At 37.2% G+C, this 15800-nt stretch overlaps 2 protein-coding genes across 4 annotated transcripts; both read right to left on the bottom strand.

The window, feature by feature from the left end:
- Positions 1–1824: 1824 nt before the first annotated feature.
- LOC132181062 (uncharacterized) lies at positions 1825–5932 on the bottom strand. Its single transcript, XM_059594112.1, has 5 exons — positions 5665–5932; positions 5533–5577; positions 5115–5408; positions 4796–4977; positions 1825–2304 (listed from the first exon to the last, which is right to left on the bottom strand). Exons 1-5 carry the CDS (start codon positions 5879–5881, stop codon positions 2113–2115), a joined length of 930 nt encoding a protein of 309 aa, XP_059450095.1. The 5' UTR covers positions 5882–5932; the 3' UTR covers positions 1825–2112.
- Positions 5933–8345: 2413 nt separating this feature from the next.
- LOC132181410 (uncharacterized) lies at positions 8346–15800 on the bottom strand. Of its 3 annotated transcripts, none has more exons than XM_059594617.1 (8): positions 14710–15800; positions 12667–12966; positions 12032–12157; positions 11811–11887; positions 10609–10675; positions 10455–10532; positions 10190–10298; positions 8346–8642 (listed from the first exon to the last, which is right to left on the bottom strand). In XM_059594617.1, the coding sequence occupies exons 1-4, from the start codon at positions 15608–15610 to the stop codon at positions 11823–11825; spliced, it is 1392 nt and encodes a 463-aa protein (XP_059450600.1). In that variant the 5' UTR covers positions 15611–15800; the 3' UTR covers positions 8346–8642; positions 10190–10298; positions 10455–10532; positions 10609–10675; positions 11811–11822. The 3 variants fall into 3 exon arrangements, with proteins under 3 accessions (XP_059450600.1, XP_059450597.1, XP_059450599.1); XM_059594614.1 differs by having other exon boundaries at positions 11811–11891; positions 14710–15798; XM_059594616.1 differs by having other exon boundaries at positions 8346–8633; positions 11811–11891; positions 14710–15798.

The raw sequence follows: 15800 nt of genomic DNA, 5'->3' as shown, positions 1-15800 counted from the left end.
TACAGTGCCATCTGACAAGTGCAGGACTTTTCAATATTTAATTTAATTTAATTTTTTTTTTTTTTGTACAAAAAAAAAAAAAAAAAGGGAGTGGAGGAAAAGATGCAGGGTTCCTACCACCCCTTGACACAATGGGGTGGCCGACCACCATTTTGACCATGGGTATTTTCTGGTTTCAAATCTCTAATGATCCAGTGGTCCTACCATCCCAAATGTAACTGATCCCCCCCCCCCCCCCCTTTTTTTTTTTTTTTTTTTGCCTTTGGGGTGGGAGTTCACCATTTCAGTTAGTGGTTTCGCACCCCATTATTTGTGCTGGGAAAGGGTGGTCAAACCACTCCTCACCTTTGGGAAGGTCCAAACACCCCCAAATGCACCCCGACCTTTCTTGCATTAAGGGGTGGTCCTGGCCACCTATTTGGCCAAGGGGTGTATCGGAACCACCCCATCTTTCTCCTCCTTTTTTTTATTTATTTTTAATTTTTAATTTTTTTAATATTTTGCTTTAAAAACAAAAATAAATAAATAAATAAATTAAATTAAATATTGAAAAGTCTTGCACTTATCAGATGGCACTGTAGCTGGAACAGTGCCGTTCCAACTATAGTGCCGGCCTCGTGCTGTTGGCAAACGGGGCCATAGAGTGCACTTGAGAATGATCGAGTGAGTGTAGCATTTCTCTATCGATTACCGGACTAAGACTGTCAAAGATTCTCTCAATTTCAAAGAGAAATAATTAGAAGAGTCATTTCAGTGGGTTATATAGTGACTTAGCTTGATTGAACAGTAGTGGAATAATGGGCTAGAATATAGGAAGATTATGGCCGCAAGAAGTGGGCCAAGTGATGTATTTAAAACCAAAACATGATAATGGGAAATAAATATATCTGTCCAGCCCAAATACATTGTTTGTGGACAGTGGCTTCTTGAAATAGCTCTTTAAAACTCACAAACATTCTTAACATGTCGAGCACAACAAATCACTAGCATCATTGCCACCGATCCACGCACCTAATTCTCCACAACGTGAAACGACACAATCTGTCTGGAAGCCGCCGGAGCTTGCCAAAGGAATAGTCACAATTCTCTCCGGTCCATTATAAATTGGAAGGTATTTGGTTTATAACTAGAATTTCTTTAAAGAAATCCTCGCGTAACAAATAGGCCACATGTCCTCTTAATAAAAAATAATAAAATATTAATTAAAACTTAAAAAATAAATAAAAACTAAACAAAAAAAGGATGGCGGCCGGCAACCCCATAGGGGGTGGCCGGCCACCACGGCTGGACCTGGGGTGGCTTCGACTGGTCTGGGGTGGCCAAAGCCACTCCAGGTCCAACCATGGCCGGCCACCATTTTTTATTATTATTATTTTAGTTTTAATTTATTTTTTTATTTTATTGAAATGCCATGTGGCATATTTGTGGTGCTAAGATTTCTTTAAAGAAATCCTAACCATGAATTGAATACCCTTCAATCCATTATATCGTTAGCAATAAATTCAACAAATTAAGAACGAAAAGATTTGATTGAAAATCAGGAAAAACACACATATTTCGTTAAAAAAAATTAGAAATCCAAAAGAGTTATTTAAAAACAGACAAAATCATAGGATATCACTTTGATTTTTTTCCACCATTCTTCCTCTTCTTCCAAATTTTAACACAAATAATAAACAGGTTGTAGATTGAGAGAACAAACATTACATTATATGAGTCATTGATGCATGTGATATTATATAATCGATTAATTATAATGAGCAGTTCACAGGCTGTTGGGTTTATGTGTGTGTGAGAGAGAGAGAGAGAGAGAGAGAAGGAGAGTTGATGAGAACCATTCCATTTCCATGGCTGAGGCAGAAACAAAAGTATGCACGTGAACCCCCAAGCTGTCAGCCTATCTAAACCACAACAAAAACAGAACATATAACACAACACATGAGCAACACGAATTAACCAGAAAGAAAACAAGCGGCATAGGAGATAGGACCCCATCCCTTCATGATTGCTCTCATTTTTTTCCTACGGGTCACACTCACCGGCCCTGCTAAATCCCTGAAAAAGAGAGAGGAGAGAGAATCTCCCCAGCCTAATATTCTTTACTCTTTTTCATCAGCACCCATTGAGATGAGTTAGAAAGATATTATTCTTTCTTGGTTTGCGTTTCTCTCTCTGCCTTTTTCTTCTCATCGATATCCACGACAAGCACCCAGCTTGCCTCCACATTTGCTCTCCTTTCTTCTTTCTCATCGCTTCCTTTTCTCTTCTTGTTTCTTCTGTGTCTCTTGTTTCTTTCACTTCCACCTGCACTCCATCCATATACACTCACATCAATGTCACGTTTTATTCTATCTTTCTCAACCAAATTATCTCATTATATGTACTTGGCTGCCTAAATTAGGAAATATATATATCAACATGAGCTTAATTTTCCACATAAATTCAGGGAACAACTGCATTTACTCTTTGTGGTGACATCTTTGTTAGCTAGCTAATGTCATTATGTCAACGCCACCACCTCAAGCCCTCTAACCAAAGTTCGAGTAATATTATTTAGTAGGCTGCATTCAAATTTTCATACATACAATTGAGCTGAAGAAATAGTGATTTTTTTTTTTTTTTTTTTTTTGTTACAAGTGCAGATTCTGATTTTCAGTGTTACACCAACAAATTGTCTAACAGTCGTATAACAATCTATTAAATACCATTACATTTTTGTATGAGCATAATTTGATTTTGAGCTGCCCAAGTTCATTGACATACAATTTTATGCGGCCTAAACTAATAAGAGCAGAATTATCAAAGTTAATGATCCAAGATTAATTCCAAGAAATTAAGCTGCTACTTCTTTTTCTTTTTTTTTTGGCTTAATTTGACTCCTACAATTTACTCATTTGACATTTTGTTGATGAAATAAAAAGAGGTAGTAAAAGTGTCCACTTCATGGGGTGAAAAGCATGGGGACACAAAGATATAAATATCTGCTAATGTTTACTGCTAACGCTTTTTCCAGTTAATTAAGTTACATATATCATATCTAAACAGATAAATAATGGAAATTTTACCTACTCAGTCAAAGAAAACTTACCTTTTCATTTCAAAAAAAAAAAAAAAAATTACCTGTTACTTGCAGTTAAATCTCTCTCTTTTCTTTAGGTCTCAATTATTGTGATCTATATATCCATATGCAAACTTCTTTGGGCCATCGTTTTCCCCCTTTTTACCGCATCCAATTATTTATTATTTGTTTATTCATCTGCACACCAGATGGTACTTTCTCAGGTTTTCTTTCTTTTTTTTTCCTCTAAGCATTGCGTTAACAATCGCAACGTACCAAACAAGGCTGCAGCATACCTGAGGACTCCATATAAATGACAAATTCTCCATAGCTGGAGGTACAATTTACTGCTATCAAGTGTCAAGGTCTTATCGTGTGTCTCTTTTGTGGATGCAGATGCAGTAAAAATGATACCCTAAATAGCTTTGCGCAGTACAATCATCATCTTTTATGATCAGCTCTGAAACGCATGACTAGTGTTTCAAAAAGAGGAAAGACAACTAAAACAGTGATAAGGCATTTTCATTGAGAGAACCCAAATAATCGAAATAAAAGTGATGACACAAAATCTAAGGCTACAAATTTTCCTTCATTTGGGTCCAAGAATCTCCAGTGGCTTCACATACAACAAACAGAAGATTGCCAAAAAAAAAAAAAAAAAACCCATTAAGAAAAAAGGGTAAATGTAAATTCAGTGAAATGGTAATTATACTGTGTCTTTTTAATTAATGTTTCTTTTTTTTTTTTTCTTTCCCCTGGAAGTACCTAAAGAAGAAGGTTTCACAAAAGCTAATGCATAGACGACAGAAGGCCACTTGGGGTAGAAACATAATAGGGACCAAACTAGCTAGAGCCTAGAGGGACATGTGCAGTGCAGATCAAAACTAGAGGACCTAGATAATCTATTTAGCTCCCCACCTTTGAAAGGGTACAGTACAATTATATGACACCAATCATGAAACCTGATCTTGGATCTCCCATCTTGAGAGATGCACCACTAATTTGAAAACATAAAAAAAAACAAAAACAAAAAGTCTATCTTTTTGGGGAGCGGGAAGAAAACAGGGTTAGAGATTTCTAACAATTTTATTATTTGAATAGCTGTAATAAATGTAAAAAAATTGTTTCAACATGTTAAGACAGATGGGTTTTATAGAAGTTGTCTTATATTTACTGTTTGTATAGCATTCTAGACAAGAACATTGTTGGAAATATGAATCTAATTAACCAAAGAGGATGCAGAACATTAGAATTAGGCCGAAGAAAGTCTAACATTAGGCTGAATATATAGTTTGGCATGATAATACCAAAATGAAAAAAAGAAAAAAAGAATCCAAATCTTAAAGAAAGGATGACTGACTTTATTTCAGAACTTTTAGAATGTGATATTTCAGAATCTTGAACCATGTGAAGTATATAAACATACAGTAACAATGAAAGAATGGGACAAGCTATATGTTTCCTAGGTTATTTCACTGTGGTTCCTTTCAGAATATATGTAATTCTAACCTAGAATAAAACTTTTAGTTTAGTGTAAACAAATATGATTATTAATTTATTATTCCCTACTGACCAGTTTGGTTGTCGAGAAACTAGTTGATTCAAAATTTCCCATCCCCCGCCCCCTCTCATCAATAGGGAAAAAGAAAAAAGGAAAAGAAATGAATATATAAACGTTTTGTCTATTGCATTATAAATGGTATTTAGCTAATGAAAAATGAAGAACACTTAACATACCTCTTGCTTGGTTTTGATTATTGCACTTGAATTAGGTGAATCTCCGGCTTCAATTCCAAATCTCTTTATTGATCTCTCTATGATGGGAGGGGTGGAAGCAGGGCTAGGACTGCTTGAACTTAGCTCAGGCGGTGTGCTTTGAGTCCCCACATCTCTAGTCATCATACCCTCCATTTTCTTTTCTGATCATCAGTTGAGAAAATAGATTAAACATGATAATTCTAAACAACTCAACTAATCTCTTTATCCCCACATAAAAACTTTCAAATGCACACACTCCTAATTAAATCACCAATATTAGATTTTGAATTCAATGAACCTGGAATTGGCGATTGGAGAAGTGGAGCATCTTGTGCAGAAGCTGAAGGCGGCTTAGTTTGGAGCTGGCGTGAATGGTGGGAAGGGTAAACAAGAGGAGCAGACATGGTGATTCTATTTGTTAAGTTTCGAAAGGATCTTCCGCTAAGTGTTTTAGCAGAGAGACACTCCATTGGAACCTCCCCGGAAAGAGGGTTGCTTATATATTTTTCTGCTTCATTCCACTTGGAATTCAAAGCAAACCCATCTGGGGATAAGCACTCCCAACTATTAAAGCCAGACCTCGCCTGCAATGCTGCACAAAGCGCGCGGCTTAATCGCCATATATATATATATATATATATATATATATGCATCAAAAACAGAGACCATATTAATAATAATAATAATGATTAATTAATTGGTTAGCTTTGTTGTACCTTTAAGGGCAGTGGAAAATGAATATGTGGAAGGGTCGATTTCATCTGCAAGAAATCAATACTCAAAGAAAATTAAGGTGAGTGAATGAATGAAAGAAAAGAAAAGAAAGAGGTGGCGGGGGGTATACCTACCTTTTAAAGGGTAGCCAGGAGAAGAAGCGGTGCTTGAAATGGTAATGTTTGATCTGAAAGACCTCGTGTCCTCTCTGAAGCTTCTGATATTGGAAGCAGAAAACCTTCTGGAATTGGTGTTTTCACGGCTGAGGCGTGCCTTGAGGGCCCATTCTCTCAAATTGAACTCTGATTGATCATCCCTTCGACGGGATTGTTCCATGGTGGTGGAGGCCATGAAAGTTGCCTATAACTCGTCCTCAAAGCTTTTACAGTTTCAGCTACTCTATTTTAATTTCTCAATTTGCCTCTTTTTTATATGTGTAACTTTTTTTTTTTTTAAAGTAACTCGTTGCCACGTCAACCGGAAGATGCCTCAAACAAAAATGTTCGATTGTTAGGTAAGCCTGCATTGTAACTTTGGTCTCTGATTAGGTGTTAGGTAAGCCTGCATTGCAACTTTGGTCTCTGATTAGGTATATACATATATAGGTTAAGTAATGCTACTCATATTTTTACTCGCACTTTGACGTGGAATTCAAAATCATTATTGAATTCAAAATTCAATAGTGATTTTTAGTATTTAGGTAAAAAAAATGTGCATTTGAGAGTGCGTATGGCATTTCTCAACACTAATAATTGCCTTAAATCTTGTGCAAAATTTAGATCGCCACCCCCTCCCATAAGTCGAGCTTCAAACGCTATCTCTTTTTTGAACTTAATGTAGCCGGGGTATGAGGGGCATTTGATGTGACAAATTTGTCGTCGTAGTGTTGACACCGTGCACATGACATGTCAAACGTGGTACACAACAGAAAGACTTATTTGGAGCCTAGATCGATAAAACCTAGGAATTTAATTGTCAAAATTAAAAACTCAGTGAACTAAATTAAAATCAAATAAAATTTTAAGAACTAAATATGATATAGGATCGATCCACATGCACTGTATGCAGAAAAGTAAATTCGGGACATCATGTACGTGGAATTAATGTTGGCTTACGGATCGGCTAAGAAATGACCATTCGATCATTAATTTCTCTTGCAGGCCAAGGAAAAAAAAAAAAAAAGGTGCAATAAAATGGTTTTCCCTATTGGGGAACTCCTGTTATGAATTGGTTGGGTAGATGATTGGGTATTTTATGGAAACCTACTGAAATTGGCAGAGAAGAGTCCAGAAGACTTTCAAGACCAAAAATTTGAGTACAAGGTTTGATTCTCTGCAATGGGTAATCTTTGACTCGGAAAATGGTAAACAAGAAAGACAACTAGAGAATACTGGCTACCAAAAAAGCAACTAATTAACAAAGCTTAATAAGGCATGTACGTGCTTCTTTGAATGGCACATTGGCGTTTAATGACCCAATTACTGTTAAAAGATTGAGCAAAATTAATACAGAGAATAAAATTAATGTTATTAGAGAAAAATATCTTCTGATGCAATTACAATTTGCAAAGGACTGAGACCCAACCCCCAAGTAGACATATTTCAAGACAAAGATGGGGTCCCTGAAAGTGTACCGGTTGGTTGGATGAACAGGAACCCCACAGAATCTTGGACACCACCTAAAATTTTTGAATATTTTTGAATTAAGAAAGGTCAAGGACTAGGAGTGCTTCCCTCCTTTGACTTGGCCTTTTGAGAATTGAGAGCCACTTTGATTTGGACACATGGCGGAAGCAGTAGAAGGGTGAGCCCATCTGATTGCCACTCTTGGAGAGTATGGTCTTAAACAGATAATAGATGGAGTAGATATGATTGTTTGGTTGTTTTCAGCGTGGGCTGGACTCTGGAAAAAGAGTGGATAGCAAGAAAGGAGTGGGCGATGGTGGTGGGGTGTGGTGGGGGGGACGGTTTAGCGCGGGGACTCCGGATATCCATGGCTTCCTGCTTCTGCTTCGGCTTTCTGCATGTGCATGTCATCATCGTCGTGAAAATGAGCGAGGTCCTCACAATATAGGAGCAGGGGCGGGGGGGTCCCACATGGGGCTCATCATGGCCGTCACTTTTTGTCTGATGCGCATGCAACGTAGGTTTCACGAAAGTGAGAGGTTCACTGTAGGGTGTCAGCTTGGGTCCATCCTGCTTCATTTAATCTCTAAAGCTTTTTCTTTTTTCTTTTTTTTTTTTTTCCTTTTCATCGAGATATCTTTTACCCTTGAATCTTAATCTTATCTTCCTAGGTTGGTTGCTCTTTTTAATTTTAATTTTTTTCTTTTTTCCAAAAAGAAAAGAAAAAGTTGAAGGGAATTATGACACATTGACATCAGTCCCTTCATTCATGCATATTGTCCTACATCTTTCTGAAATGTCAAATCAGCAGTTTTTCCTTGAATTTTTTTTTCAAAGAAATATACACGTGCTGTAAATTGATTAAATCTGCATTAGATGATTTCCAGATGATTGCCAAATGGAAATCATCCTCAACACATGTTTTGACATTTTCAAGTACTTTTATCTTCAATTATAGGAAAATAATTGTCTAATACAGTTGAATGGCACTTTGAGTGCATGCTAATTATCATAATTGCAAAGAAGAGGCAAGAGTATAGACAATTTATAACCAGATTTTTCATATGTTCCATGAAACCTACCAAATATACTTGCTATTCGGTGTTACAAGCATAAATACCACATGTTGCCAAAGGCGACCGGGTACCCCCATTTATCTGTACCGGTTCAAAGTTGGGGAAATTACAAAGTTTTAAGACCTGATAGTGTCAAGAATTATTATGATGGAGTTTCATCCAAATCAGACACTATCTTGCAACAGATAAGCAACTTATTATGCAGTCTCATATCACCGCCAATGTTGTTGAATGCTCTGGCTGAGTCCTGCAGTAGATAACCTTAAGACTTGATGCATGCTCCAAAAGTGGGGAAGCTAATGGAGGCAGGCCGCATAGCAGAGGTGGCTTTGTGTTTGTTAAAAGATTTTTATCTTCATAATTCAGAACTCCGTGACAATTACCCAACTGGTTCCCATGATTCTGTACTTCCTGACGTTGAACAAATTAAAAAAAAAAATTAATAATACCAATAAACTCTAATAAAGTCGAGCATAAGATGCAAACCATTTCACTGAAGTCAAAGAGGGGGGGAGAGTGGGAGAATAAAAGAAAAGAAGAAAGAAAGCAAAGGATTTTTGCTTTCATACAATCATTTAGTAGGGAGAATTCTGCAAGTAAATGGGTCATTAGTATCAGTCATAAAACCTAATTTTAATTAATTGCGGGTACAAGGGGTAAACATCTTAACATATACAAACGTAGATTCATAATCCCATAAATCCACAAAACTGATGCATTTAGCAAAATCAAAACCACCTCACTCATGTTTGCCAATAGAGACATGATCTTATCAAAAGGCCCATTCACTAAATTCATATTTCTAAAGTAAATACCAAGGACTCGAGATTTAAATCTTTTGGCCTCAAAAATTATTTTATATACATCTCATGCCAGGGTATGCACAAAACTATGGAGGGATACTCAAAAAGTTTCCCCCTTTACTGAAGTAACCCGTAAACGGAAGTGTCATGAGTAAACTGGTGTAACAATTCAGGAAAAAGTGCTAGCCACATCTGCACTATCACCCCAAATTTTGGAGTGATAGCGCAAATGTGGCTAGCATTTTTTCCCGAATCATTACAACCGGAGGGGAAACCACTCCATCTATTCCAACAAAGATCCCTTCAACTTCAAGTTTTGAGCCTTAATATAATTCTGCTTAAATATCCAGACCCAAATTGGAAAGTTCAAGGTAGAGGGATCTCCACGCCAAATCTGTTCAGGCATCAATCCAACAGTCTGGGGCTTCATTAATTAGAAAAGATAGCTAATGAAAGAAAGCGATCATTGATCTTAGATCCTGCACTTATAAACAAGGGTAGTCTTTCTACCATAAATTCAAAAAATTCCAATCAACCTAAAATAGGTTTCTCAAGGTCTAGATTAATGATTACACATACTTGAAAAAAGGTCCCCATCAGACATACAAATACTTTCAGGAGGATTGACTAGAATTTCCTAAAGGTTACCAGCCAAGCTAATGGGACAAGATGTCTAAGACTCCAGCCTCCCCCAATAGAAAAGGGAATGAATGATGCATCTCCAAATTTAATTATTCCAATAGAATGGGACTTGTCAAGGACACTCGACGGGTCTTATCAAATGGTGTCTAATAATATGAACAAAACCCAAGCATGAAACCGTCCAAAATCAGAGTTCTATTTCTACCAAAATCGGAGAGTCTTATCTAATTGTTTAAGCTCAAAGGGCCCTCACGAGCAGTTACCACGAACCTAGGACATCAATCTAGCTCTTCGAGTCAAGTGTAGCAAATTTCAGTTTATCATCTTTCTTTCCTCATTCACCATATAAACTATGGCCTTATAACAGCATGTCAACGTATTTCAGAACGTAAAGCAATATATTTACACAATTTCTAGTACCATTTGGAATTGAAAGGCTATCATCTCATCCAAGTTCACCTTCTAAAGCTGTAGAATGTCTGATCCAATAAAAAACGCTGTAATCAAACATACCTTCAAGAGCTCAGCATTAAGGTTCGAGCACCACAAGCCAACTGCAGCTCATGACTCAATCAAATGATGACACCGGAACCATGGTAATCATAGGACGCATGACAACTGACTGAAATTCAGGATAAATGAGTCAAATTCTAAACCAAAATTGGTAGGTTATACTATATTTTACAGACAAAATGTGACAAATCTATGTTAGAATTTTTTTTTAAAAAAAAAAAAAAAAAAAAAACAAACAAACAAACAAACAAAAATACAAACTTACTGTGTAAACAGAACAATTGATCCAGGAACCCACTCAAACTGGCAGACATCATCTAGAATCCCCTGGTACATAGATGCCCTGAAAATAGCTAGCTTAGATCATAAGAAGAAGAGAAAGTACAATATAGGACAAAAATACAGGACAAGCTACTGACCATTAAAAATGATATAATCACCAAGAACCTGAGTAACTTCAGGAAATCGCATACGCATATAAGTTTCCTGGTTAACATAAATAAACATTAGCCAAGAAATGAGGAGAAAAGGAGAGGGATAGGGATGTTAAAGCAGAGCATGTGGCAGATCAGAAATTAAAAATTATGAAGAACGCAAAAACCTTCACAATAACTGATTTTTGATAGATTGTTAGGCAACTGAGTGCATTTTTATACAGCTTATCCTCTCAGTCTGCCGACAAGGTGCACACTTTTGGCATCGGAAAAATTTTATAGTGGGCTTAAAGATGTCGTAATTGCTCTTCAACTAGATGGTTGTGACTAATTATTTTACTCTTACATCTTTGGTTGATCTACTGAACTTCAGAAGCTAGGTCCTGCATTTCTTGCTTCCTTTTTGGTGCTCTATTATAACTTTCTGTTAGGTTTGCAATGTTTTTTGCACTGTTTATTGAATTATTCCAATCAAATTTATTTTTCAAAAGTCTTCCAATAGGAAAAATCTATACATGTCGCAAAAAGAATGAATTAGAGAATCAACATTTTATAGAAAAATACAAGGTAGTTAACAATCTATTAAGAATACAAACTACTATACAATAAGCTATTAGTGCTTGCTATGCAAGTTAGTACATTTTTCTAAAGCTTGCACCTTCAGTCATCCCACGGGAAATATCCCAGATATACCATCTGTCAAATTATGCAGCATAGCTAGTGTAAGATGCATTGATTAATATCTTTTTGAGTTTCTAAATCACATATCATTAAAAAAATAGATTTCATTTTTTTCTTGGCTAAACTATACTTGCTGTCCCTGAAATATAGCAAAAGACTTTAGTCCCTAAGTTTTAAAAAGTTCCAAATCGTCTTTGAAATTATGAATGGCAAGTAATTTAGTCTTTCAGCCCAAATTGATGACTATGCCATCACAACAATTGATGATGTAACTCTTTTGCGTGTTTGTCATGTCGTCAACTTTTGAAACACCATTATAACTTATAAGTCTTATTGACAGGACTAAATTGCTCAGGAACCAAAAATATAGTTTAGCCTATTTCATTCATTTCGTAGGTCCAAATTTAACTTCACATGTTCAATTTGATCTGATCAGCTCTTTTATTATTTAAAATTCTAAAGCACTCCTTTACAGATAATTTTAAATAAAGGAATCCAGAGATTACCTTGTCCAAGAATCAAAACAGCGTTCGGAGCCAAAGGAGTAAAATCTTCCATCTTTTCACCAGTGAAAATTGCCTGACTAACTAACAGACAAATAAAAAATAATTAAAATTACTTCTACCCACAGTGAGAGAGAGAGAATGCATGCACGAAGCTCAAATACTCCATTCCAAAGCATGTGCAAACGCTAGGTAAACAAATATAATTATGGAATTATGGAAACCTGAGATTTGCATTAACTTTTCTTCACTCTCATTTCTGCCATTCTCATTAACAGCAGCATCCATGTCAGATACTGCCATCATGTGCACAGAATAACATCCATCTGATATCCAAACAGTTTGGTTTCCTGCAAAACAATGACCTGTGTCATTTAGCTGTGGAGAGCAGAGAAGATAGTGAACAATGACCTCATGGCTTTAGTCAAGGTCAAAAAGGCAAAGATCTAAAAACTTATAATATGAGTGCTCTCTGCTGTTCAGATATAAACCAAGCACAAATGCCAGATTACCCACAAGCCGACCCCTTAATATGAAGATTGTCTGGTTCTATCCTGGTTGCAAGCGCCTCAAAACATCTTCAACCAAATCATTAAAATTCACAAGACCTGTGGTCAAGGAAGCCAACCAACCCCTTTAACATCTAGATTGTCCTGGTTCTATCCTGGTTGCACCAAACCCCACACCTTCCACTTCAACCATTCACAAGACCTGTGGTCATGAAGACGACTCCTTAACATGTAGATTGTCCAGTTCTATCCTGGTTGGTTGCACATACCTCAACCCCCAAGCGGCAACTAAATCAGAGTCCCCATTAAAATTCAGAAGACCTGTGGTCAAGAGAGAGAGAGAAGCGTACTAATAGAAACATCAGGAAAAACAGCCAGCTTTTGCACTTCCATAATGTGGGGCAACTGCTTCATGTGACAAGATGAATCTGATCCAATGACAGAATTGGATAGGTGCAATAGGTGTAACTCTCCAACTGAGTCCAAGATTACAAACTTTTTGGGAGATAACGCCTGAATGGAAATTGCCTTTACTGACATCTGAAGCTTTCTTGTAGATGCCGAGGATCCAATCTCACCACTTCTGAATGCCACAAAACATGCACCTCCTTCACTGGAATCTTGTCTCAATTTAATGGAGCTCTGCTTGACTGCAAGTTAAAATGCACAATCAGCTGTAACTACTAAGACATATTGGAAGCAATAGCAATCTAGCTGAATAAAGAAACATGTAATAAATAGTCAGCATACTAATATCTATGGAGGTATCGATGAAACAAGATTTAGTGACCCGTCTACCAGCTAGAGATTTCATTTGGAGAAGAAAATTATGACAGATAGCCCCTAATTAAAGTTTTATTTCTGACAATTAGTAATTTACCATCTAGAGGCATCCTTATGTATTAACCAAAGAACAGCACCTTGCTTAGGTATCACCTGGTCAAAAATACCTAAAAAGCAATTTGTCAGCGGAATTTACAACAAAAATATAAATTTGCTATAAGTAGTGTGCGAGTATGTACAGAAGGTTTGACTACAGTCAATTAGCTGTAAAATACAGTAAAACCATATTTCGGAACATGCAAGCTACAGTATAAGAGAAACTCTAATGGCATCGGGAACTGTAGTAGCACATCATGATACTAAGGTCCTTCAAATGACTCTAGTTAAAAGCAGTAATAAAAGAGAAAGTGATCCGAATGAGTTGATTTTTTTAGATTAAATTTCAAGGTTAACCTCCCAACTAGATACAACGTATCGTTGAATAAATCATAAATAATAAAGAGTTAGATTGAGAAGGTGATTATTGTCTATTTTTTTGCCCTCTATCATAGACTCGTAGTTATCCTTTCTGAATTTAGTATGAGGAATGTGATTTGCACATGACATAGAGAAAAGCTGATCCTTTAATTTGAGCTTTCTGAGGTCATTATAGTAAGTCAAAAAATGGAGTTTGCTGTCGAACCATAGTTTTGGCATTAAGCTTAAAAACCTGACTTCCTATTGTGGGATTTTAATCTTCAGCAAATACCTAGTTTGAAAATGTAAGCATAGCAACTTAAGCATTTTATTGGTTGTGAACTACCATATCCATTTTATGTTTATGATGTTTCAGAAAAATTCCTCATTATCACTTATCAAAAGAAAGATCTCATTGTCTGCAGAAAAAAAGAAAAAAAAAAAAAAAATCTGCTATTAATTTTTATATCATTTTTTTTTCCAATTCATAAAATTTCGTTCATTTGGTGTCTACGGTTTAAACTTCTAACATGATAAACTTCTAACAAATCCTCAAATTCCAACAATGTAGAAGATGGTTCCATCTTGCCTTTGTGTGGTGTCTTGGGAGGAAAATGAATAATAGACTGCAAGAGGACAGTGGTAGAACTAAAGACGTTTTGTTTTAGAACTTTTTTACATTGAACAACTGCTTTAGATATTAATGTACTTGGTTTTCATGATTTTTTTAACCTTCTTTCTCTTTCTAGTTCGGCATTTCTCTTGTATACATCTTATGTACTTGGGTTGTGCATTTTGCGCTTTTCAATGATATCTCATTTGCATATAAAAAAAAAATCCAAAACTTTCATTTCAAACCGTTTTTCCACATAAACTACTTAACAACAGTATTTAGCACATGTAGTTTATTAGTTAGAACATTAGTGTTGCCATGAATGACACTGCAATGATCTCAACCAAATAGTTCTATGATGCAACTCCATTTACTTGAACAAAAGCTAATAACCAATTCCTTTCCAAATTAACCACATTTACTTGAACAAAAGCTAATGATCAATTCCTTTCCAAATTAACCAACACCACCAACACTTGCAATAGAAAGAACAATAATTCAAAGTCAAGGTAACATATAGAACAATAATTCGCACACTTACCAGATCGGTAATGCTTATCCACCCTCCCATCCAGGTAACCATTCCGAGTGATCCATGAAGCTCCTTCACCGCCATTTTTGCCACCTCCATGCTTCGCATAATCCTCGCCAATCAGACCATTTGGCAAATGAAATCCTCGACTCTCCAATTTCCCATTTGCCAAATTCATACCCAAATTCGAATTCAAACTCAAATTATTGACTTTCCTAACCCGCCCTTTCACGAGGGGCCTCAAATTGAAAACCCTAACCCCACTTTCCTCCCCCAAAATCAAGAACCCGGACGAGACGCTGATCGAGAAGACGGGCTTCGAGCACTCAATCACAGCACACCTCATCAATTTCAAAACCACCCCGTCCTCGCCACCATCCTCGTCACCATCGTCACCCACAGTTCTCACCGCGAAAACAAAAATCTTCGAGCTCGAAACCGAGTGCATGGCAAAGAAATTGACCGACCCGGAGAGCCGAACCGAAACCCCGTGATTCACATCCACCAAAACCCCCAATTTGTCATCGAACCGAAGGCCTCTCTGATTGCAAACGAGCCGAGCTCTGGCGAACGAGTTGGTCTTCCGCAGTAGAACATAGAACCGGAGTAGCACGGAAGACCCGCCTCTGTACGGACCGGACACAACAAAGAGTGCGCGTGGATTAGGGCTAGGGTTTTGGAGGAGGAGGAAGGTGGAGGAGGAAGAAGGCGAAGGGATTAGGGTTTGGGGGGGAGGGAGCGAGGAGAGGGAGAGAGGGGAGAGGGACGGGTAGAGAGAGAAGGAAGAGTCGGAATGCATGAGGGCGAGAGAGAGGGACTGGGGTTCGAAGAGAAGAGAGGTTGTGAGGGGTGGGAAGGAGGAGATGGAAGGGGTTGGGAGTTTGAGCTTGGAAGCTTCGACAACTACCATTTAGAGACAAACAAAAAAACAGCCTTTTTAGTTGGGGAGCCACCTGAGACAGACCACTGAGATTGGCGTTAGAGGAAGACGCATTGAGCTGCAACGAACATCTTCAGGTTTTCGTTTTGGTCAAAGGGACGGGAGATCCAGAATTGTGTATTGTTGTTGGGAGCCTCTAAGACTCTGTTCAAGTCTGTAT

The sequence above is a fragment of the Corylus avellana genome, chromosome ca5 (genome assembly GCF_901000735.1).
Source record: "Corylus avellana chromosome ca5, CavTom2PMs-1.0".
In the NCBI taxonomy this organism is placed as follows: Eukaryota; Viridiplantae; Streptophyta; class Magnoliopsida; order Fagales; family Betulaceae; genus Corylus; species Corylus avellana.
Note: the sequence above shows the minus strand (reverse complement) of the source record. Positions and strands in the feature narration are given on the sequence as shown.

Excerpts from the sequence above, each read along its gene's own strand:
- LOC132181062 (XM_059594112.1), bottom strand. The coding sequence starts at position 5,881 with ATGGCCTCCACCACCATGGAACAATCCCGTCGAAGGGATGATCAATCA. Across the intron at positions 5,578-5,664 it reads TCCTGGCTACCCTTTAAAAG|ATGAAATCGACCCTTCCACA; the intron begins GTAGGTATACCC and ends GATTTCTTGCAG. Across the intron at positions 2,305-4,795 it reads TAATCAAAACCAAGCAAGAG|GTGGAAGTGAAAGAAACAAG; the intron begins GTATGTTAAGTG and ends GATGGAGTGCAG.
- LOC132181410 (XM_059594614.1), bottom strand. The coding sequence starts at position 15,610 with ATGGTAGTTGTCGAAGCTTCCAAGCTCAAACTCCCAACCCCTTCCATC. Across the intron at positions 12,967-14,709 it reads GGATAAGCATTACCGATCTG|TCAAGCAGAGCTCCATTAAA; the intron begins GTAAGTGTGCGA and ends TTTAACTTGCAG. Across the intron at positions 11,892-12,031 it reads AAAGTTAATGCAAATCTCAG|TTAGTCAGGCAATTTTCACT; the intron begins GTTTCCATAATT and ends TTTGTCTGTTAG.